A 22,530-nucleotide genomic window follows, 5' to 3' on the forward strand; every position below is an offset into this window, starting at 1 on the left:
ACATTCACCTTAGAACAGAACGATAAAAAAGGATTTCGCCTTCTGAGAAGAACAACTGAGCCGTAGAAATATGTTAACTAAGCGGAAACTCGATTTCCTGATACAGTTCATTTTATTTGGCTACAAAGTACAGTGATACATTTGAAAATAATACGAACAATGTGACTCGAGGTAAACATACGCGTAGACGAATAAAAAGTGCAAAAACCCCGTCCGAAGCGTCCGTAGAAAAAAGTTAGTACATACTTCCTGATCTTTTTTTCTACTACCACCGTTTCCGAAGTCTCGTGCGCTTGTTACTGATAAGATACTGATTTGGTGAAAGTACGTATAAAATGGAATAAGAAAATAAGAACGGTTGTATTCTTTTTAATGATGGTTTTACTTAGAAAAGTAGAGAAACTTAAATTCCCGCCGAAACCTACAGAAGGTAACATTAAAATCGGTACAAATCTCTCTGGTACAAACTGCAGGTTCCATATGTTGGAAACATTACATAATAAGGTAAGTGAAGGGTAAAGTCAAAGAGGGCACCACGAGTGTTCTTCCCTTACCATCAAAAGCGAGCAGGGTCGGCAAGCGTAGGTAAGCCACCACCGTCAACTGCCGCATGGTATTACCATCACGAGTACGTGAGCCGCCAACGGCGACTGGTAGATGGCACCGCCGTCGCGAGCCCCTATCAGAAATCCGTTGCGTCGCCCTTGGGGGCAAAAAACGGTGAAAGCTAACGTACAAAATCAGAGGGCAGCACAGGATGCGATCGCGCGACCCTGCCCGCGAGCAAGCTCCTAACTCATCTCTGTGTCAGCAGACAAGCCGCGACGGGACTACAAAGCCAAGATGGCCGCCCTTGGTCCCTTCCCCCACTCATACCCCTCCGTATCATCTTATCTGTTAATTCCATGCTTCCAGACGATGCGCGCGCAATTACACCGGGCAATTCGAGGAGCCTTGAGGTAACCTCAACCTGCCCCAACGAATGTAAACGAGTCCTGTTCTTGCTTCCTTCCTTTCTGACCGACTTGGACAACCTTTCGAGTATATAATCTCTGGTACTTACGCGGGCGCACCCCTGCGTCGTCGGGGAGCCATGACACGATCGAAATACTTGGAACCAGTCGGTATGCCGAGAGCGGTGAGGAGAGTCGGATGCGCGACACCGACGCCGGTCTGCGTTTCGACCACGAGGTAGAGCGAGGTTGACAGACCCATCGGACGAGGCAAACTCCGCGGATGCGTCGCACGCTGCGTCCTCGTCGTCCGATGCGCGCGCACCCGAGATCGACTGCGAACGATCGTGCGAAGGTAGGCCACGAGCTAACTCGATCGCTTTCGCGTGCAGACGGGCGCGCTTCGGGAAGGTGCAGCATGTCGGACCGGCCTACGGGTCCATTGACGTCGTCGCTGCGCCGAACCTGCGACCTCCACGACCCGAGGGGAAGGACCTGAAGCGCGTATCGATCCAAGGCCGACTTCGACGGCGTTCAAGTTGGTCGAGAACAGACTCTCTTTCCCGTAAGTGTGACGTTTCATTGGAAGGCTCCTCTGGGGGTACGATTAAAATTTTGTATCTCTACTTCCTCAATGTTTTATCATCCGTTGTCGCGATATTGCCTTCTAGTAATTAATGAGGGGTCGTCGTATCTGTAATCACTTGGAGAAGAAAAATAGAAACGGGGATGTTCAAATTCGACTGAAACCGGGAGTTTTTTTTTTTCCAAAAGTCTCATGGTCAAGGATTAAGGGCGAAACGCATTATGTTCTTGGTAGTGATAATAATCAAATTCTGTGTTATTACTTAGAGATTAAAGAGGTAACTCTCCTCTGGGGTTTTACCAATAATATTCTCGAAGCGTCTGGTGGTTAATCGCGGTCGACGATGCAAAAGCTGAATTTTAATCGTCGAGTTAATCTATCGCGCTGGGTAAGTGACGCGTTGATCGGTGCAAAGTTAACACGTGGTCGAATGTTAAACAGATTTAGGCAGCTACACAAGCAATCAGATTTGCTCTGCAATAGGTGGTTGGACAAGTGATATGTAATTCCGGCAATCTCGGCCGATCTTGGTCCGGTTGCGGTCCGGCACGCGACTGCGCTCGCGTACGTTGGCCGCACCAATAAGGGGCAATAAACGCGCATTCCCCATGTAACAGGGACCAATTAAACCGCGGGGACCCGTGGCGGGTTTTCGCGCGCATGCGCTCCGCCTTCCGATTCGAGTTTTTCCCACGGCGAGTCGCGCGCGCGCCGCTGGAGACTCGCGGCTTAGCGCCTCGAAAAGGCGCCTACCAGTGCGAGAAAGTCCACGGGGTTAAGCGCAGCCGATCGCGCGCGCAGGGCAGTTAAGCTCTTAGGCCACGATCTCGGGCGTCCACCGCGCATCATTCATCTGCGATCTTGTCGCCCTGCGACAGTTACTTCGCGTAAGTTGTCAAATCTTCCTGGACATACTTTAGATATTAAGCTTGGTGTAAGAAATTATAAAGAAGAGATTGCAGAAGTTCGGGGTATGCTGGAATACAAGTAAGTGGTGTAAAGAAAGAGGGTAATCGCCTTGATTCGATATGCACTGAGACATACATGGCTTAATCTTTGAGACGGAGATAAGAAGGAGGTTATGGGCAGAAAGGTCTTGTGAGGGAGTCCAACGATGTTTTGGGGGTGAATTACATTATAAAGTTTTTGATGGAAGCAATGTATAATGGTCATTGGGGATGTTAGTGAGATGTTTCGAGAATGGGATGATCGAGGCTTGGTTGGAGGAATGGCGGGTAAGGTTAATTAGGTGCACTGGGTCGCCGAAGCGGCAGTCTTGTCGCTGGACCCCGGTTTTCCCGCAAATGATCCTAGAACAGTTTTTATAGAGTAACTGAGGAATGAGTATTGTCCTGCTTTGTCGGAATGTGAAAAGTCGTAAGTCAGAAGTTCGCCAGGTTGCGCCGGAGGAAGGTGGGCTGAGTTGGAAATTAATCGCGAGATTCTCCGCGTGTGCGGTCTTGTTTATCTATAAACGAGTTATTTATAAAAAGGAATTACCGCTGCCTCTTTGAGCGGGATGCATCGGTTTAGAACGGACGCGAGTCCCTCGATTTGCAACGCTTTACGCAACGGCGAAGGTAAAAGGATCGGGCTCCTCTTTTCTGCTGGCGTGTATATATATAAAAAAATATATATGGATCGTGAGAATATACACCTGGAGGGGTAGGCAGGATATAAAGCTTTGATATCCACGGAGATCAAGGATCAGAGTTTTTTTTCAGTACCTTACCGAGGAAGTACTTGGAAGTAGAAGTGCGACTTTGTTTACGATGTTTACGTTATAGGGAAACCGTTACTACACAAGTATCGTGTTGAACTTCGATCTGCCGTACTCGCATTCGGGTTATGAGATCATTCGCCTGACCAAAAAGAGCCAACAAATCGAATCAGTGCTCCTATGTAAGGTTTCGGCCGAAAGTATATGTATAAACGAACTAGATCGCATCCTGTAGGTATGAGCTTCGAGTGCTCCGATTATGATCGCTGTATATCGTCGGAGTACGTACGGAAAATAAATATCGCGTTATTCGGCAGATCTGCGATACGCAAGGCCCTTCGCCTGACCAAAAACAGCGAACAATTCGAATCGACTAACCGATATAAGGTTTCAGCCAAAAGTATACGCTTAAATAGACTAGACTGCACCATTGAGAAATGGGCTAGGGGTGCCCTGACCATGACTGCTGCATCACCTCCTCCTAGGAGTGGTTTGATCCTGGACCATTGCCATCTTCGACTAAGTCTCGAATTAAATTATCCGTCCAGTATACTCGTTCCTTTGTCCGTGATTAAGAGGGTGTACCACGGTTAAAATGACGCGAAACCTCAGGGACGATTCTTGATAACGAAGGCGAAAGTATTTCATAGGTAGTAGATATTTGGCCACTTGTCAGAAAAAATTAGTGTTTTTTTTTTTATGGAAGGTCTAAGTACGATTGCTGCCCTTCGGAAGTACCTCGTATATATGAGAAGCAATCCATTCGCCATATTAAAAGATTTAATCTTCAGTGGTTACGTTGTAACTGGTCATGCTATGTGAGAACATGCAATGGTGAAATTAATTGGATCGCTCGCGATTACATATCCGTACATGTCCGGTATTTCCACATGAACATACCTGTATAACCATGTACACGTAACGTGTGCTCGTGCAATATACGCGCGTTACGAGATGATTGAGCGAGCACAAATCATGTGTCCCAATGTTGGTTATTATCTGTTAAGTGTTACCTTTCTAAAAATTTAAATTGGCCGATATGCGAGAGGGTGTATAATGTATGTTCTGAGTGAATTTCCGTCTCACATATTTATGGTGGATTTGCCTCGTTTCTGTTTGCATATTTCCTTATTTTTATGAAATAATTTACGTTGAAGGTGTACACGGGTATCGACCAGTAAAGAGGACACATTCCGGTGTAACGGCTCCTGAAAGTTTGCCAATTCGAAAATCATCACAAATCGCGAACTTTTTCGGACTGCTTACCTCCGGTTCTGTCCTCTCCTTCTATTGGCCGTTTTCCAATTCTTTCGAGACCGTCGCGAAATCGTGAACGCTTTATCGCCCGATTTAATCCTCCTCTGACTCAGAAATGAGATCGCGTTCACGTATATAGTTTCGTATGTGTATATATAGGAAAAGAGAGCAAGGATGACGAAGAATGCCTAAAAAATCATTATTAGTAAGAAGCCACTAGCATTGACAAATATGATGTAAGTGCCGGAAATGTAAATACTTCTCGTACCGTATAAAATAATTTGTAAAAGTGATGCATTAGTATCATTTTGAACTCGTAATGCAAATCAGTCTTGTACCTAAAGAAATTGCAAACGTTAATATTATTCTGCGATCCGCTTGTTTTGTCAAGAATTATGTAATATCAAATTGACAGTAATAAGCATCGTTGATGCGTCAACGCGCAAAGCAATTGCTGAGAAAATTTGCGGATAAGTACGTGCACTTTTCTTCGAAGATGACAGCCTGCAATTTTTCTAACGTGAAAAGTTAAGAGGATTGTTTTTAAGCAACAACTGGGCTGCAGACAATGCCAAAATTACATCAATATTACTTAATGCATACATCGGGAGTATCGCTTGGTAGTTGCTAGTAATGCGTGTCACACGTTATTTTAAACGTTAAAACACGATCCTGTGTAAGCTTCTTTCAAAAAATGGGTACGAATAATTGCGCACTTTTCCAAGAACCCATAATTGCCTATTGACTGTAATGAAACTGTTTGGAACACCAGCACGTTGGCCAATCACAAAGGAATTCCAGTTTCCCGACGAAAACAAGAAATTATATCTGCGAGAAATCTCGATTAATTAAAGATGATGAAAATAGGAAACCTTATCAGGTCACCTCCTGTGCTTAGATTTTTCATTGATAAATTTCAACGTGCATGGATACAATACTTTTTTTGGAAATAATAATTTTTACCTGAGAATAATGATTTTCGTGGGTATAATCCGGACAAAAATCGTGAATCGTAAGTTTTCGACGGAATTTCTAAAATTCCTATGACTAAGGAGCTTTCCCGGGAATTATGCAATCGCTCATTAACTAACGGAACACTTTGGTATGTGAGGTATCTATTAATGAATCCATAGCTCATTCAGGAAGTTACAACCGGAAGTCCTTAAATTTAAAATATATATACACATGTGAAATTTGCCAGTACTCCGTTGTACTCTAAAATTGTACGTACTCCGTATAATTCCACGTAACTATTGATAACCAGAGAATGTCCGTTGGTTTTCTAAGAAAGATAAAAAAAAAATCACGGTGGTTATTGTTTTCTAGTTAAAATGCAGGAAGAGATTGAACGGTCGATTCGTGCGTCATTGTAAACAAAAAAGAAACTTGTCGTTTTAGATGTCCCACCTTACGTGTCGAGGTCGAAGGGCTTTCTAAAGCGGCGGATCTTACACGCAAACTGTTCGCCCTTCGAGGTATTTTGAAAGTAAGCGTTCCAAGGCCATCGGCGAACCAGGAGGCATCGATCTTTCCTTCCGCTTGGGTTTACGTAATTATTGAAAAACGATGTTTCTTTTTGTTCATTAACTTCTCACTCCTACGGTGAATAATTATATTGTTTCGCGAAGATGCAGAGGGAACGCAGCATGTAATCATGAAAGGCAAGGTGTAGAATTAATTTTTCCAACGGAAGGTTCGATGTTGGCACGATGTGCGACTATGTAATGAGTGGTATTTCCTGCAAAAATTATATGATTTTATGTTACTTGGGCTAGGTATAAAGTGTTACAACCTCTCATTAGAAATGTAGCTCATCATGTACGTAGAATCTGGGGAGTTTCGAAAAATGGAGTGCTGCCTATTAGTTCACTCCCCCACGGTAGGGAGGCGCTACTATCTAACGACGCACTCCAGGAAAATCTGGAAGTAGGAGGGCCAATGCGAGGTCTAGATATATATGGTCTAAGGTCGCGGGCCCACCCGCCATGTTTGAATCATCGATAGCCGGTCGAGAATCGAAGCTCGCGGTATCTCGATTCTCGAAGGCGGCGCGCTCGCTCGCCTTGAACTTGGGAGCACGCATGCGCGAGGGACCTCGCGCCCGGCGCGCGACTCGGAGCGGCTCGGCTAGGTTCGGGCGCGCTCGGCGTCCCCGCCAGTCATTTGTTTTGCGCCCGCCGCGCGACGCGGACTCGTTTCCGTGCAGTTCGCGTTTCGCGTCGGGATGTCGGGTCGCCGATGATCGCCGATCGTGTCCCTCGCCGCGCAGCAGGACCCGTTCTAAAGACGCCTCCTCGGCAGGCGTGCCAACGTAGCCGCACCTCGTGGGCCCGCAGTCCTGCCAGTCCCGTCTGTCCACCATGGCAATCACCGTGACATCCGAGCCGGTAAAAGAGCCCTAACCTGAAAACTGGCGCGGCTCTGCCCGAGGTTGTCCGATTCTTTTTTTTTCCCCTTAATCTTTTCTTTTCCGATTACCGAGTCGGGCACAAATGCGTGATCCGCTTTTACCAGTGCTCCTTACGACACCTCCCAGCCTCGCGTCTTCGCCTCTCTCGAGCGATTTGCGAAAGCGACGGGCCAAGCTTCGTGTGAAGTCTCTCTCCTCGAGGAGGGAAAGAGAGGGCGATGTTAAATGACCGATTCTCTCCCACGAGGGAGAGAAGGACGGATAACGAGATGATCGAGTCGGTGAAACCACTCGTGCTAGAAGTATTCTTTCTTATATCTCTGTAAATTAATCATTTTTAAGACGACGTCGTTAAAGGGTCATAGGTCCCTTGATTTGTTCATCTCTCCACGATTCGCACTATTTTCCGAGACCGATCGGACGAAACTTTTCACATTTTTCTAAGTCAACAAATCGGCTCTACCTTGTTCTAATGTCACCTCGGGCGACACTTCCGTGCCGCTGATCTCAAGGGTTAATGGGAACGAGTCTTTCGTAGGTATTTTACTATCTAGTTGTGTATCGTTTTCGGGATGTCATGTTAAGAGATCGAGGCAAGTCCTAAGCCGGGACGACTTCTCTCTCGGCGCTTTAAGCGATTTAATTTCGTACCCGAGGCGGCTAGGCGCTTTAACCCGAGACCCGACTCGCGTATTTTTAGTGATATTGGCACAAAGTTTAAAGCCTAGGGTCCTATTCGATTTCGAACGAATAAGAGTCGAAGATACGGCCAAAAGGGAGGAGGGTTAACCGACGTAAAATTCGGCCACATTGCGCCGGCGATTTCGTGTCGGGTTGAAACGGCGAGACGACGGACTCGGCCGAGAGGCAGGATTCGTGTTTTTACGGTAAATTTAAAAAAAAATTTTTTTTTATTTTGTACTGGGAGGGCATCCGCGCTATTTATAAAATAATGCTCGCCACTGCTGAGCGGGTCTCTCGAGGGGTCGACCCGATGCGGTCAGATTCGATTTTTTTTCTAGATAATACATTCCGTTTAATCTGGGTAATTGGAGTCGCGTTGAACGGCGACCGGAATGCATCGCGAAGGAAATTGCCAACTAGTCTGCCGGTCGACTCGCAACGAGGTTCGGCGTATCAGAAAACGTGTGCCGTATCGCCGCTGGAACGAGGCACAATAAATGCTTTACGACAGCCTGATGCACACGTTTGTGGGTCGGGACAACGCGAAACCGTGGGAAAGGTCCTCGATATCGGGATACGCAAGTTTTCGAATAAATCGATCGATTATCCCTTCTTCGAGGCATGCTAGATAATTGCGACATCTTTGTCCAATGAATTTTATAAAGTTATCTGCGCACCCTTTCGTTAACCCTCATTTTTTTTATTTTCTTTAAAGGGACGATGGGCTCGCTCCCTGAAATGTGTCTCAGTACCGAAATGTCGGTTCAACGCGAAATTTCAACGAGGAAAATGTGTTTCCAAGGGAATTAACACTATTTCTACCAAAGGTGTCAAAAGACACCTTTTAAAATTTTAGCTTGAAATTATTTTCAAAGTTTAATAATTTTTTCTCAATTAATGTTTTGAGTTTTCGTATAATGATTGTTAAATTTATTTAGCGGTATCATTAACGTTAGCATTATAACACGTGGTATGTGCATGGGTGTAATTATTTCACTCGAAATTGTTTGGTGCGAGGAAATGCTATTAGCGGCGATAGTTAACGAGACACGTTCACGTGGCCTAATGCGTTAATGCAAGGTACGAGGGATTGGTATAATTATTTTCATCGATATTGATTGGGTAGGATAAAATGCGATTGCTGGCGACTGCAAGCGGTACACACATCCACGTGGCCCGATGCCGCTGTGACGACATAAATAAACGCACTCCTCGGTTTTCACGTCAATCTTCCCGAGTGTCTTCCACCACGTGGGAAGCTCTTGCGTTGTAATAACAAGGAGGGACACTTGACCGTGGAGGATTTTGCGGAAGTGACGGCCGATGCTAATTTGGAATTGGGGAGGGAAAAAGAATTGCTATTTTGAGGGAAACGCGGCCAAGGGGAAGAGAGTCGTTACTTGGAGTTGATTTAAGGGCAAGCCGGTTGTTTCTTTAATAAATAGCGATTTTTTGCCCGAGTTGCGTCTTCGGAATATCTCTGAAATTTTTTGAGGTGGCCACACATAGCAAGGGAAAAAAAATTGCGATAAATCTGCGCAAATTGTTCCGTATAGATTTAACCAATATATCTTTGTCATTCGTGGCAATTGGTACCTTTTCAGGACGATTCGATTAGAAATCAATTTTACTTGGTTTTGGGGGAGGAGGAATTATTTCCGAAATTTTTGCGACAAGAATTTATGCAGTCGAGTTGGGTTGAACAAGCTACGAAATACTGTCTACGCCTCGTTACTAGATAAGATTGTACACGGGTGTTTTTTTTTTTTTTTTGTGAAATTGCGTGTACACAGGGTAATTGCTTCGTGGTTTCCAATGTCCAAGCTCGCCGTGGTGGCCGGGGTTTAATGTCTTCGTCTAAAGTTTCTTCTACGTGTAACGTGTCGCTTTACCAAACCGCTACCAAGAATAGGAGACTACTCGAGGATCATTGTTACGCAGAACGGAGGAGAATATTACAGTAATTAAATCATTGTCATAAAAAGAGGTGCTCGTTCGATTTTCTAACGGAGGTGTATTCATCAGCGCGACGAATGATTGGCCAATGTATCAACTATTCTTCTACGATATCTAGGAAATAAGTGGTTTCTATTCTTTCATCATCGCTCGGCGATTTTTCTTTTGCGTACCGCCGAACCATACGGAAACTATTTCCTGATTAGGCATAAGTCATGGAAGTGTGATAACGAGGGTACGATTAAAAATGAATTCTTTAATTTGTCGGCTGCGCGCGTGATATCAATACATATTTCGATCGCCTTTTATTACGGATCTGACGGTCTATTGTTTCTTTCAAAGTGTGTACCCGGTATCGGGTTATCAGGAAAATTGTTTCCGGTTCGTGGTTGGCCGCGGTGTGTACTTAGGATTTGTTTGTTTTTTTTTTCTCTCCGTTACAACAAAGGACTCGCGGGTAACCTCTCATTAACGACATAGCGATTAAACTGCAACGTCCGTTCTGGGGATTTGAGACTGATTATATGCGAGTTGGCAGTACTTAGTCTCCTGTTAACCTCACCAACCCTGACCGTATTACGTTGTACAGTATCTACGCGTATGTGCGTCTTCTTAGCCAGTGGCTAAGTGCGTTACAAGTTACGATTAGGATCAAAGCAATCCTCGGGTAATTGTCTTGCCTCCGGGGGGAGACAACGTTTATGAGGTGTTAAACATATTTTGTATTCTTTCAAAATCTCTCCAGGCTTCGCGAGTATTTACGAGAAGGTCTTACAAGCGGTAATGGTATATGCGTATTGGTTAATGCGTAATCAATTTATGCGTTAATGCCTATATAATTAAATATCGATGTTAGGTCATCGTAGCATTTGTATTTCGCAAAGTCTGCTGTTATCGATACACGACTCGTGGCTTATCAACGACGGTCATTTCCTGCCTCGGTCTGCACTTATAGTCGGGATATCGTAATCTCGGTTTTGAGTGCACTTTTTTTTTTTTGTTTATATGAATACCGTCACACTTGGAACGGACACGCTAAATATCTTGCCGCGAAATGAACGAGTACATGTATTGCGCGAATTATGCATTTCGATGAATTTGTGCTCCTTTTTTGCGCGAAAAATTTGCATAAAAGAGAATAAGGCTTGCGAAGACGTTGATCTTAGTTTGCTAAAAGAAATGCAATTCAGGTCGTATGATGAAAATACACTTGCAAAACAAGCCGGAATACATGACTCACGTCAATTTCTCATTTCATTTAAAAGTTACGAATCCCGTGGCTTTGCGAAATCGGGTTCTCTTTCCTCGCAAAATGTATTGCGTTCCTTTTTAGATCACTCTCGAGTGTCGGAAATTACGCTTAACTGTGCGTTCAATTGCAAGCAATTCTAGAAACTGATAAAGTCTACTTTCCGCTATTGGTGTTTATCAACTTGTTATTCTTCTGCCTTCAACTACCAGATCAAAGGGTTAGGCGTTTAATAATCGCGAATAAATAGCTGGAAACAGTACCGTAGTTTGCCATCCTCATCCGTACGAAATTATACACATATAGTTGACCAATTGTATCGTAACTGCATTGTTGTCCCGGTTTTTGGCCTCGGATCTTGTTTCGTTTAATCCAGAACTTTTCTACGAACATTTCCTCCGGTCACAATTTAGCCAAATTAATGTATTTTTTTTTTTTATGAATTTCACTTTTATGATGGAGTCCGTGGTCTCCCTCCTTCTCATTATGTCATTACCGATCTCATCGTAAACATCTTCGGTGTGAAAAAAAGATTACTATAAATTACTATACAGCGTCTCTTGATTACATGGCGCTAACGAATATGTCGCAGGGATTATTAAAATTTATCAGACGTTTTCCCAGGCCTTTTCACGCGGTGGTCACAACGTCGTCGATTGTTTGATCAGCGTCAACAAACGAACGTTTGTAGAGACTTCGTTCTGCTTGTCGAGGCCTTACATAATTTCCTCTCGCGAGCGATAGGAGGAAGACAAACTCTTCGGATGTGACCATTGACAACCATTGGCAACGCTGACTTTACGGTGGCATTTCTTTGTAGACATGATCGTCACCGTTTAGGAGTACTCGCTTTATCGCATGCCCCAGGTGGGTGTCCATTTTATGTATACAATGCCCATCTTGTTTCCACCGCGCCGCCACTCGTGACGTTTATCAAGAGGCATTATTTACCGAGAAGTCCAAGCCGGAATATTTTGATCTTCGCCCAAGACTAAATTTACCGAGAACGTTAATTATCGCGTCGATCTCATTAGGGACGAGCGATTCTCACCCTGCCAAGTGTATTTGAAGGATGTCAAGTCCAGGAAGTCGAGGAGGTTGTCGCGATGTCAAGTACGTCCTTACCGCGTTATAAATTACTCCTTATGCAAATCGTCGAGGGTGGATCGCTTTTCCGTTTGTCCTCTTCTTCCTTACATTTTTCTTTTAACGACACTTCTCATCGGTATCTCAACTTTTCCTCCGTAATTACTGTTTACATTCATTATTGTTTCTTATTATCGGGACAATTTGCACTAATGTGTTCGCTGGTCTCAGGGCGTCATTTTTCTCGGTTAATCATTGACGTTTAAAATGAAACGAAAATTGTACAAATGAAGAGATACGACAATCAGCACCGTACGCGTAAGGGCATTTTGTGAAAGAACGATTAAGAGCAATTATTAGTATTTAATCACAGTTTTAAGTTGGACATTTCCTTGGCAACGTGTGGGGCGACTGTTTTTAATTGTTTTCTTTGGAATGAATAAATGTGACCGATGTGTTAAATAGTTCGCCACGGTAGAAGGTGATAGATTAATTGGGAGGTGCTCGAGCGTGCACTGCCGATCGGTTTGCGAGGTGGTGCGATAATCCGTCTTCATGACCGCCTGTCGTTTCAGACCGGCATTATAGCGCGATAGTTCCTCACCATGACCCACAAAACATGTAACGAGGGTCGTCGACGTTACCTTCCCGTTGTGATTCATGTGCTAGTCCATGTACAATGTTGGCCTGCTCTTTAACATTTTGCGAGATCGACGTAAACAGGTCTGAAAATAAAAAGGAGACAAGTTGTAAGTATACCTCGAAACGAAGGAGAATTAAAAATTAAGTACCGATAAGTGACGTTTTCGTGCGAACGTAAATGTACCCTATAAGTATCTAAACATCTCTTCCAAGACCGAGCATGCATATAATCGTATTTAATCTCGATTAAGGAGATATTTTTAATTTATCCCAAATGCGTTCATCGGTGGGAATAAAAATGCTGAGAATTTTTTATCCTCGCCAAAATCGCCTTGCGATAATCATTTCTTGTCTGGTACTGTATCCGGTTTACGTAACGAGCGCTGGTAATGCCCGAAAAAAATGTCCGCCGGGCCTGATTTCCTTTCTCTCGGGGCGAGTTTGTTTGGTTTCGAGGTTTTTTTTCTCAAGCAGATTACGTGTGGTGGTTTCAGCGCTGGCCAGGGCCGTATAACATTCGGGCCTAATGTCTGTATGGTCGACAAGCACTGGGCGCAACTCAGTGTTCGGTGCGGAGGGTCCACAGCCCCCGTCGCACCTGCCTGTCCACCCACCCCCGCACACTCACCTGCACAACAATAACGGACATTGCTTTCACAAGAGGTTTCACAATTGTCAGGTGAGTTGTCACATTACTATTCTCCTACAAGGGCGATCGCACGGTCAACTTTCGGGCCATGCGACCGCGGTTCCACGTGCAATCCTTGCAACGAGGTCGAATTTCATGAACACGGAGCCATTTCGACGTACGGGCGAAATTCGTCTGACCGTGCAGGCAATATTGGACCAAACGTCGGGCGCCTTTAGGCGCTCTTAGTAGCCAAAAGGTTAAAGCGGTATAGATAGTGGAACCGATTGTTTTTTTTTTTTAAGATATGGACCACGATTCGAAATATCGAACAATTATTTTCAAAGCGCATGACCTCGTAATGAGCGAATCGACCCTGCCTACTCTTACGCTTTCTCGCTTTCGGATTAGCAAATCGTGCGCGAGGAATCGCAATTTACACGCGAGATCCGCGCCTCCTCGCTTGATTTATACGCTCGAATTACACGTATGACACCGCTGTCATAGGAGTAATTCCTGATTTCACTTGCTCAACTTACACTCCAGGTTATTAGTGTGACTAATCGCAACCATTTCTGCCCTAATCGGACCGCTTCCCCCCGCCACTGCTGTAACCGTAAGTCGAATTCTTCTGATTTAATTCGCCCCGTGGAAACTCCAGTCGATCTTCCTTCCGACTCCTCCTCGTTTGTGAGATAATTGCCCGCGGAATAGATAATCGCGAGGGAGGTAATTGCACATGTTCCGGGGGGGAATAAAAAAAAAAAAGAAAAGGAAACGTCGGTTCTAATTCCGCCGAAGTTCCGTAACGCGTCACTCCGGGAGCAGCCGACCGTGTCGTTTCATTTTTTGATAACGAGTTGGAACCTTATCACGGGAAGTGTTCAAATTTATCGGGATTACTGGAGTTTCTACTGGCATTAATTGCGCTGGAGTTCCATTGATACTTGTCTTAATAATAACGCTATTTTTTTTTTTTAGTCCCACCGCGTTGTTTTTGCAACATATTTGTGTAGTTCACGCCCGTGTCACGTCGACTTAACTGGGAAATAAAAAAATAAAAAAAAATAGACCTCACGTCATTTACATGACAAGGAGTGAATAGATCGCCTCGGCCCGGTTGTTGCGTATTTTCTGTCTCTTCCGCTTCCATTGTCATTCGTATCGAGCAGCCTGGTGGACGCAACAATAGGCCGCCAAGTTGGATCGCAAACCCGGTTTGCACAATTTTAACACACTCTTCGATATTCTTCCGATAGTGCCGGTAAAGTAGATTGCGAGATTGCTGTTTAAATGAAACGCGAGGACGCGGTTGTCGAGTCGATCTCTTTTTCTTTTTTCTTTTTTTAACCCCCTGCATTGTTGAAGATATTTCTAGAATTCCTGAAATTTTTTATACGTAGGGCTGTAGCGAAACTATAAATTTGGTGTTTTAATAGTGAATTACAGTATGCAATACTGGAGTTTCGGAATTAATTTATAATTTTATAACACCACGGTATAACTATGGGAAATCGCGTAGGAAAATTCGTACGCTTGTGTGTGAAATTTATGATATATGTTGATAAAATGTATTAATTTGTCATGGAGTAATATGGTTATATGGACAATTCGATTAAAACGGTAGCGTTATTGTGGCTTTTCGTTAAAAAAAAAAAGAAAAAGCTATTCAAAGGGAAGCCACTATAGTGGCATTTCGTCAAAACAAAACGTCAGTCAGAGAGAAGCCATTATAGTGGCGGTTAAAGGGTTGACAGAAAAACGCCACTTCAAGGGGAATCGGCGATTGTTAATCACTCCTTATTTGCGCGGCATCAACTATTTCATATTTTCAATAAATATCCATATTTTTGTTCTCCCTGTGGAACGATCCTTTCATTTCTTCTTACCTGAAAATGTAAATTTCAATATCCCTCGTTAGTCGTAGATGTATAGTCTCGTTAATACACTTTTATTCCCAGATGATCTAGTGTCTAATGAGAATTATTGTGAAATTATTGTCAAACTTGTTTAAACATCTGCCGTCATTCTCACCCGTCCATGTAGCCCTGTGATTGTAAATGTTAATTTCAATATCCTCTAATTCGAGAGCCGATTCCTTCCAAAGATTTTCAATAATCTCCTTCGCTCTTTTGTTTGGTTCAGCCCCTGTTGGTTTATTTGCCCTACGAGGGACTTGCAACAAGTACTTCTGTCGGCAACATCATTCGGTATGTCTCTTCCAATGGTTGCCTACTTCCGCCAGAAATCGAATTCGCTTTTTTGCTGTCCACTTCCTTTTCCCGTATTCTCTTCTCACCTGATACGGCAATATTTATTGAAACACGCGATAAACATTTTCCTTCCTAGTAAATCTTGGATAAATGTTTCCCGAATAGCTGAGTGCATTTTTTTTTTTATTATTAAATTTCACTTAGGGTAGAATCAGACATTCGCTGCGTCGCTAATGTTCACGTAAAGAAAAAAATGTCCAAGTAAAGCGTTAAATGAAATTCCTTCCCAACACTTCGAGCTTCGGCCGTGTAATATATGTAATTCCTGAATGAGAGCAGCCGGGAATTTATTATTTGAAGACTGCTCGTTTTTTTTTTTTTTTTATTTTATTTCTTCTGCCCAAGGATCTCGCAGGTCTGACTGTACGGAAGAAAATGTTGCCGGTAATTTTTCTCTCGCTGAAACGCATTTTTGCAACTGATGCGCCAGTTATGGTGAGCTTATCGGCGTTGTTATGTAAATTTCCCGGACGAACTTGTGGTCGTTACGTATCGCGTTAACAACACGGTTTAGTTTAATTTATGGTTCATCGGTGTGGTTGATCGTAAACGTGGAATTGTTGCATAAATGACGCCGGTTGCAGTGTCCGCTGCTACGATGGTGTGCGGTGAAATTAATCTGCGGCTGATAATAGAATAAAAAATAATCCCGACTATATCACTATAATGTATCTAAGATATCGGTAAAAATCTTCAAAGACTCCACGATGGTATATATAAATTGTTAGGTATATTTATTTAACGTAGCACCTATACCGTCGCTTACTTCGCATTTTCCACCTCGCCATAATTTCTTCCTCGCTTTGATGCTTCAAAATCAGTGCAAGATAAATCGAGTGTGATTATTTTTCACGTCACTTTTCACAACATATTCCTTCCGTACATCCAGGGCGAATGACCCCGATCACCGGTGCACTTGTAATTTTTTTTTTTTTTTTCCAGTGACGACTCGCCGTGCTCGACGATTACTATTCGTACAGTTCTGAGGACCGCTATTGTCACTGATTCCACATTTGCATTGTTCTAGGGAAAGATGTCGCAGTCTGGGGACGGTTTGCACACGCCGGGATACCTGTCCTGGAGGAAGCTGCAACTCAGTCGCGCCAAACTCAAAGCCTCGAGCAAAACGTCGGCCCTGCTCTCCGGTTTCGCCATGGTAAGGTTTGTTAAGACTTTTCAATTGGAGGGGTTCGATTAAACGTCCCGGTAATCTAGAAAGACTCTTTATCGCGCCTAGGTGGCCATGGTCGAGGTGCAGCTGAACTCCGACACCAAGGTACCCGCCGAGATGCTGATAGCCTTCGCCGTGTGCACGACTTTGCTGGTGGCGGTCCACATGCTGGCCCTGATGATCTCCACCTGTATCCTGCCGAATATAGAAGCCGTCTGCAACCTGCACAGCATAAGCCTGGTGCACGAGTCGCCGCACGAACGATTGCACTGGTACATCGAGGTAGCCTGGGCCTTCTCCACGTTGCTGGGTCTGCTGCTCTTCCTCCTGGAGATAGCGATCCTCTGCTGGGTCAAGTTCTACGACTTCTCGCAGGTCGCCGCCTGGTCGGCCTGCATCGTCCTGATACCGGTGCTGATTATCTTCCTGGCCTTCGCGATCCACTTTTATAGGAGCCTGGTGGCTCACAAGTACGAGGTGACCGTATCCGGCATCAGGGAGCTTGAACTGTTGAAGGAGCAAATCGAGTCGACCGACGTCGAGGGCAGGAATGGCGTCAACCTCCTGCAAAGCGGCACCCACATTGTATGAGACATGCTTTACAATCGAGCCGAGAGGCTCGATGTCGAGGAACTTCCCCAGACGAGAAGGAACTCCTCAAACCCCGCCGCGGGGGCGACCAATCCGAGGCTCCAGCTCGAGGTCGATAGGTTCGACGTCGAGGCTATGTCCAGGAGGAACTCCTCGAATCCCGCTGCTGGTGGAACTAGTCAGAGACTGATGCTCGAGGTCGACAGGCTCGACGTCGAGGACTCGCGCCCCTCGAGGAGGAATTCCTCGAGCCCCATTATCGAGGTAAGGAACGAGAGAGCGACGCTTGACCCGGTGGAACGCGAAGATGGATCGTCGGCGAAGGAAATGCGAATGGCTACGTAAAACGTGGAGATTCGACGACGAGGCTACGTCCGGGAGGAACGAGAGATTGACGCCCTTGAATTCTTCAAGCTCCATTAACGCGAACGGAAGGTCGACGCTTGACCCGGTGGAACGCGAAGATGGATCGTCGGCGAAGGAAATGCGAATGGCTACGGAAAACCTGGAGATTCGACGACGAAGCTAGGAGACGTCTAGGAGGAACTCCAGGTCGGTAGACTCGACAGCGAGGAAGAAATGCAAACGGCTACGTAAAACGTGGAAGTCAAGTCGTCCAGAAGAAGATCCTCAAAACCTGTAGAGAGGATGAAGAGGACCGGCCAGGAACTGCGTCAGGTAAGAAATACTTGAAATACGAATTGCCGAGGCAAATACATGCAGATTGTATATTTAGCCAGCGGAATAATGATCGAAACACAAACAAGGAACAGCGGGAGCTCGTTTGATGAGCCAAGGGAACCTCGTGATGGTTGTTGCCACAAATCCGAGAAAGCAATTGTACAAACCTAAAATAAGAAAACACTGGCATTGTACAACTCATACGTCGTTCTTCCTACATGAATTTCTATGTCGGGTTAATCGACTTGATCGATGAACGATCGTTTTTTTAAGAAACGTCACCGCGGGAACGGACGAGAGGAGGAACATCATGACCCTACTTAATTTACTAAACTTAATTTAAAATAGAAGTCATTGAGAACCTTGCTCAATTGAAAGAAAATGAACCTTCGAGGTTGCTTATGAGATTTGGAAAGCTATGATGGAAACAGTAACCGATCGCCCCGTGTTTGAGATGGGTTTGCCTGAAATTTACTTTACAACGACATATAAAGGGATTTGTCTCTCTATGAACAAAGTTGCTACGATACTTAAGTGAACATCATTGTAGATCGAAGTAGACCTTCATTTAAATATCGGGTATGTAAATAAAACGGGAGGATCAAACGATAAACGAGATTGAGGAAGTGTAACGAGAAAGGCGTTCGATACTTGTTAAGTACAATGTACATTTCACTTGATGCATCATCGTCACGTCATACAATCTGGTCTCTTGAGAAAATATTAAGAAATATCCCTATTATACTTCTGCGTATGCAAGGACTTAATAATCGAAATGCATACTCCTTTGTTAACTGTATGTATATATATACACACACACGTATATACATATATTAATTTTTACCGAAGATGAAATCGAGCGACATGATTTATGCCTTTTACGATTGCCTTTTATACAATTTAGTCTTAAGTCGTGGTCGTTCCTGCGTACGTACTAATGTCTTAAGAGTGGACGTCGATGAAATTTTATAATTAATATATTCACCGAAGAGGAAACATCCATTCACAAAATTAGCCCTTGCTTCTCTAGCTTTTCTCGTTAAAAGAAATACCAAAGGTTCCTGAAGAAGAAAGTTATTAGATAATTTAAGCGGGGTGAAAAAAAATGAAAAACAGTAAATATTCTTTTTAAAGAAGCACATTATAAACTTGTTCAGTTGTTCCTTAAATATTCATTCTTAAACATTAATTTTTACAATTATTTCTACATATTTCAACGTAAAGACTAGAGGACTGACAGTCTGTTATATGAGTTAGTTTTCTCGAGGGAATAAAATTCACTTTTTTTTTTTTATATCTATGGTATGTATAGTAGCATTTCATCGATATCTTCTCACGACACTACACAAACAGTATCTAATCGAAACGCAGGTCGCTTCTTGGTGGATATTGCTTCCCTGATATATATCAGGGCTAAAATTTTGGAAAATTGGAATTAATGCTCACGTTTGTAAACATTTTTTTTCAAGCATTTTTCAAAGAAACTACTTTTTCCTCCCCCTGATCCGATACATTTGATTTTATTAATTTGTAGCATTCTGTTGTTACGAGACCCAGTTCTTTTAATATTAATGGTTCAATTTGGAACGGTAAAAATTGTTAAAATCAGCCCTGCTGTATATTCCACTGTGTACTGTTCATAGTCAAGCAAACACACCATATAAATTATTTACTGTACACAAATGGACTTTAATTTCCCCCGCCCAAGGTTACCATGGAGAGGGTCTTTTTCTATAAATTATCCAACTTGGATGGGTGGTCAGGTTTAAGTGAACTTGTGTAAATACGACAATGAAACATTCCCCTTTCGCGCGTTGTGACTTAACCGCAATGTCGGTAATGTGCTTCGCAGTGATGCACACTTCGATTGACTTGCTCAAGAAATGTTAGGGTCGTTGCATAAGCTGGACGATTTTTTTCTTATACATCTTATATATCTTACATATATAAACAGAAGTTGTACGACACATAAAAGTACCCCGCACGTATAGAACCATAGTCTACACTTTCTACCGTGGTATTAGTGTCGTATGTAAGTTTAAGCGCTGTTATTAATTTTAACTAGACCATCGTCGCAGTACTTAATCACTGTTTAGTTACTAAATCACGACTCGGCGTTTTATTGCAATTGTTGTAAAGATGTAAAATTCGCTGCCTTTGTAATCTAAAAATCGTATAAATATGACATTCATAAGAATGTGAGGTCTTATAGTACTATTGGGAAAGCGAGTTTTACAGGCACTGAGAGTATCTTTTATCCGTCGGGGGAAGATGAATTAAAAAATTACCAAATGTGCGAAACATTTATGCAACGATCCTGTTGAAGGCGCTCCTTCGATGCGCTGTATTTATTTCAAACCTGCGAAGTTTTACTATACCACTTTTTAAATGTACATATTGAAGACGGGATAAAACGTGTGTATATACGATTAGGTCGAAGTACAAGGCGGTTAGAAATTTTATATGATAAAAGACACATTGACGAGTAACGCTTAACGTGACATTTGGAAATTTAAATACTAATCAAAGGCTGAAAACAACTGACGATATTATAAATTTGAAAAATCGTGTCTTCTGAGGGAACTCAACTAACGCGAGCTCCAAGGTACAGAGTATTGAGACTTTTCAAATCGCTATATTTGATATACTTAAAAATGTCCGGATGAAAGGCTGAAAGAAAGTATTTTTGGTATTTCCCTCTTTTGCTTTTCTTTTTCTTGCCAAAATTACGTCGCATCGTGGTTACGTATAGTTTACCGGCGTCTCATCACTGCCTGATTTTTCTTCTCGTTGCGAACAAACGACTTTTTGAAATACAAAGGAATTTGTAAACAAATAGCGCAGGTGGGCCGAAGTATACAAATATTTTAGTATAGGTTGTCTATACTTAAGATTATACACATGCCCCGTATGTATATATAATTAATACGATTAGAAATATACATCACTTTAAGATTCGAAGACAACGTGTATTTGCGAAGTTCATTAGACGCTTCCTGCTCGGTGCGTTATAAAAAGTGGATCAAAATTTGGAGATACAAAGAAAAATAATGACATAATAAAATAATTAAAATACTCTCACTGATGATATCACGCGGGTATTCTCATAATGCCTTGAGGAATATCGTGCAACACGTTGTGTAAACTATCGGTTCGGTGAATCATAAAATACGTGTCGCAACGTGGAGAGTACTAGAAAAGACACCTGTAAACTAATTACAGTCAGCAGACCACGTAAAGATGCCTATAATCGCCCATTTGAGGAGAGCGATTCAACTCTTGAGACCGATTTCCAGGAGTTAATACCTCTTGCTCCCTTTTCTTAATGATCTCATCAGGGTCGACAAGTCGATTCTGAAAACGAAGACTCGACTTGGTAAAGAACGATTTCTATGAATGAAATTCAAGGGAAAAGTTGTAAACTTCGTTAGGACTAAAAATTGTTAACTATGTTCTCGCTACAGACAAACCTCCGGAATTGGGTAAGGTGTAGGATAATTAGCAGATTGTCTCCATGGGATATCTTCCACGGTGCTGATTACACAAATGTCGTTCTTCCAGCATCCCTCTTGCATCTGTCCACTGTCCAAGTGGTAGAATATCCCTCGACCGTCCTTTTTTCCACCTAGAAACTCACCTTCGTAGCGATTCCCATTAGCTGTTCGTTAGTGGGTGATTGTATTTTGAAAATAAATTTCCTTGATAAGAGTTAGACACGATCGAATTGGAAATAAAGGGAACGAAGAAATGGTGCCACGTTTAAATGACTTATTCTGTATTATTATAATGTACCTTGGATAAAGATTCCATTTCCGTGATTAAGATCGTCCTTCCACGTTCCTTGGTAAAATCCTCCGTCACGGTTCCACTGGCGACCGAAGCCGTGGCGCTTATTTTGCAGGAAATTTCCCTCGTAAAAGCTTCCGTCCGGGTACCAGTAACGACCGAAGCCTTGCTTTTTACCGACAACCCAATCACCCGAATAAAATTTCCAGATCTCACCGATTTTCGACACTTTGCTGAGAACCCCAAAGCCGTTTCTTCGCCCGTTCGACCAGTCGCCTTCGTACAGCCAATTATTCCTGAAATGTATTTATTTTGGTACCAAGTAATGTGTATGGATAAATTAATCATATTAAGTAAGAAAAAAAAGAAATAACGATTCGGGCGGTCAAATTCCGAGGGAAAAATAATTACAGGTTCTTAAGATCGCTCGTATAATATTATTCTGGTATAAAATATCGTCGAGAATTTCATTGAAAAAGTTAACCTGGTCAATTGAGTGCCCTTGCCTTCTTTCTTGTCGTTTTTAAAATCGCCCCAATAACAGTCTTTCAAAGGCGTTGAAGGACTAAACGTCGCATGCCGCGAGCCGTTTCTCTTGCAATTTTCTATCCGGGTCTTGGTAATACTGGTTTTTAATGCTTTCAAAAAAGGCATTTCCTGTGAGAGTATTTATCCAAAGGACGTATTGAAAACTTCTCATTTTCCACGTATATCCATTTAGTTTTAGTGGATTTAAAGCTATTTTTAAAGGAAATTATCTTTGCAATCGGAGACCGCATTGGATTGGTTAGGGATACGTACCTTATAATTAGTGATTCTATTAACAAATGAAGATTTATTCATCGCATTTTATCAAC

General features: G+C 43.1%; 2 protein-coding genes across 8 annotated transcripts; one reads left to right on the forward strand and one right to left on the reverse strand.

Moving 5' to 3' along the window:
* Positions 1 to 1,083: 1,083 nt before the first annotated feature.
* LOC105698290 (calcium release-activated calcium channel protein 1) lies at positions 1,084 to 19,570 on the forward strand. 7 transcript variants are annotated; one of them, XM_012422406.2, is made up of 6 exons: positions 1,084 to 1,518; positions 13,038 to 13,222; positions 13,718 to 13,787; positions 15,317 to 15,381; positions 16,472 to 16,600; positions 16,682 to 19,570. In XM_012422406.2, the coding sequence occupies exons 2-6, from the start codon at positions 13,070 to 13,072 to the stop codon at positions 17,204 to 17,206; spliced, it is 942 nt and encodes a 313-aa protein (XP_012277829.1). In that variant the 5' UTR covers positions 1,084 to 1,518; positions 13,038 to 13,069; the 3' UTR covers positions 17,207 to 19,570. The 7 variants fall into 7 exon arrangements, with proteins under 7 accessions (XP_012277829.1, XP_012277830.1, XP_012277828.1 ...); XM_012422407.2 differs by lacking the exon at positions 1,084 to 1,518 and adding an exon at positions 2,301 to 2,426; XM_012422405.2 differs by lacking the exon at positions 1,084 to 1,518 and adding an exon at positions 6,684 to 6,946.
* Positions 19,571 to 21,060: 1,490 nt separating this feature from the next.
* Positions 21,061 to 22,457, reverse strand: LOC105698291 (MORN repeat-containing protein 3-like). The gene is made up of 3 exons (XM_012422410.1): positions 22,158 to 22,457; positions 21,680 to 21,969; positions 21,061 to 21,545 (listed from the first exon to the last, which is right to left on the reverse strand). Exons 1-3 carry the CDS (start codon positions 22,325 to 22,327, stop codon positions 21,346 to 21,348), a joined length of 660 nt encoding a protein of 219 aa, XP_012277833.1. The 5' UTR covers positions 22,328 to 22,457; the 3' UTR covers positions 21,061 to 21,345.
* Positions 22,458 to 22,530: the final 73 nt, after the last annotated feature.

Source organism: Orussus abietinus, unplaced genomic scaffold (genome assembly GCF_000612105.2).
Source record: "Orussus abietinus isolate OABI.00-Male unplaced genomic scaffold, Oabi_2.0 scaffold14, whole genome shotgun sequence".
NCBI classification, from domain to species: domain Eukaryota; kingdom Metazoa; phylum Arthropoda; class Insecta; order Hymenoptera; family Orussidae; genus Orussus; species Orussus abietinus.

Bases quoted from the DNA above. Each gene is read 5' to 3' on its own strand.
- LOC105698290 (XM_012422406.2), top strand. From the start codon at position 13,070: ATGTCTGTATGGTCGACAAGCACTGGGCGCAACTCAGTGTTCGGTGCG. The intron at 13,223-13,717 runs GTGAGTTGTCAC...CTTACACTCCAG, and splicing joins AGAGGTTTCACAATTGTCAG to GTTATTAGTGTGACTAATCG. The intron at 16,601-16,681 runs GTAAGGTTTGTT...TATCGCGCCTAG, and splicing joins TGCTCTCCGGTTTCGCCATG to GTGGCCATGGTCGAGGTGCA.
- LOC105698291 (XM_012422410.1), bottom strand. From the start codon at position 22,327: ATGCCTTTTTTGAAAGCATTAAAAACCAGTATTACCAAGACCCGGATA. The intron at 21,970-22,157 runs GTTAACTTTTTC...AATACATTTCAG, and splicing joins AAGGGCACTCAATTGACCAG to GAATAATTGGCTGTACGAAG. The intron at 21,546-21,679 runs GTACATTATAAT...ACTAACGAACAG, and splicing joins AAATGGAATCTTTATCCAAG to CTAATGGGAATCGCTACGAA.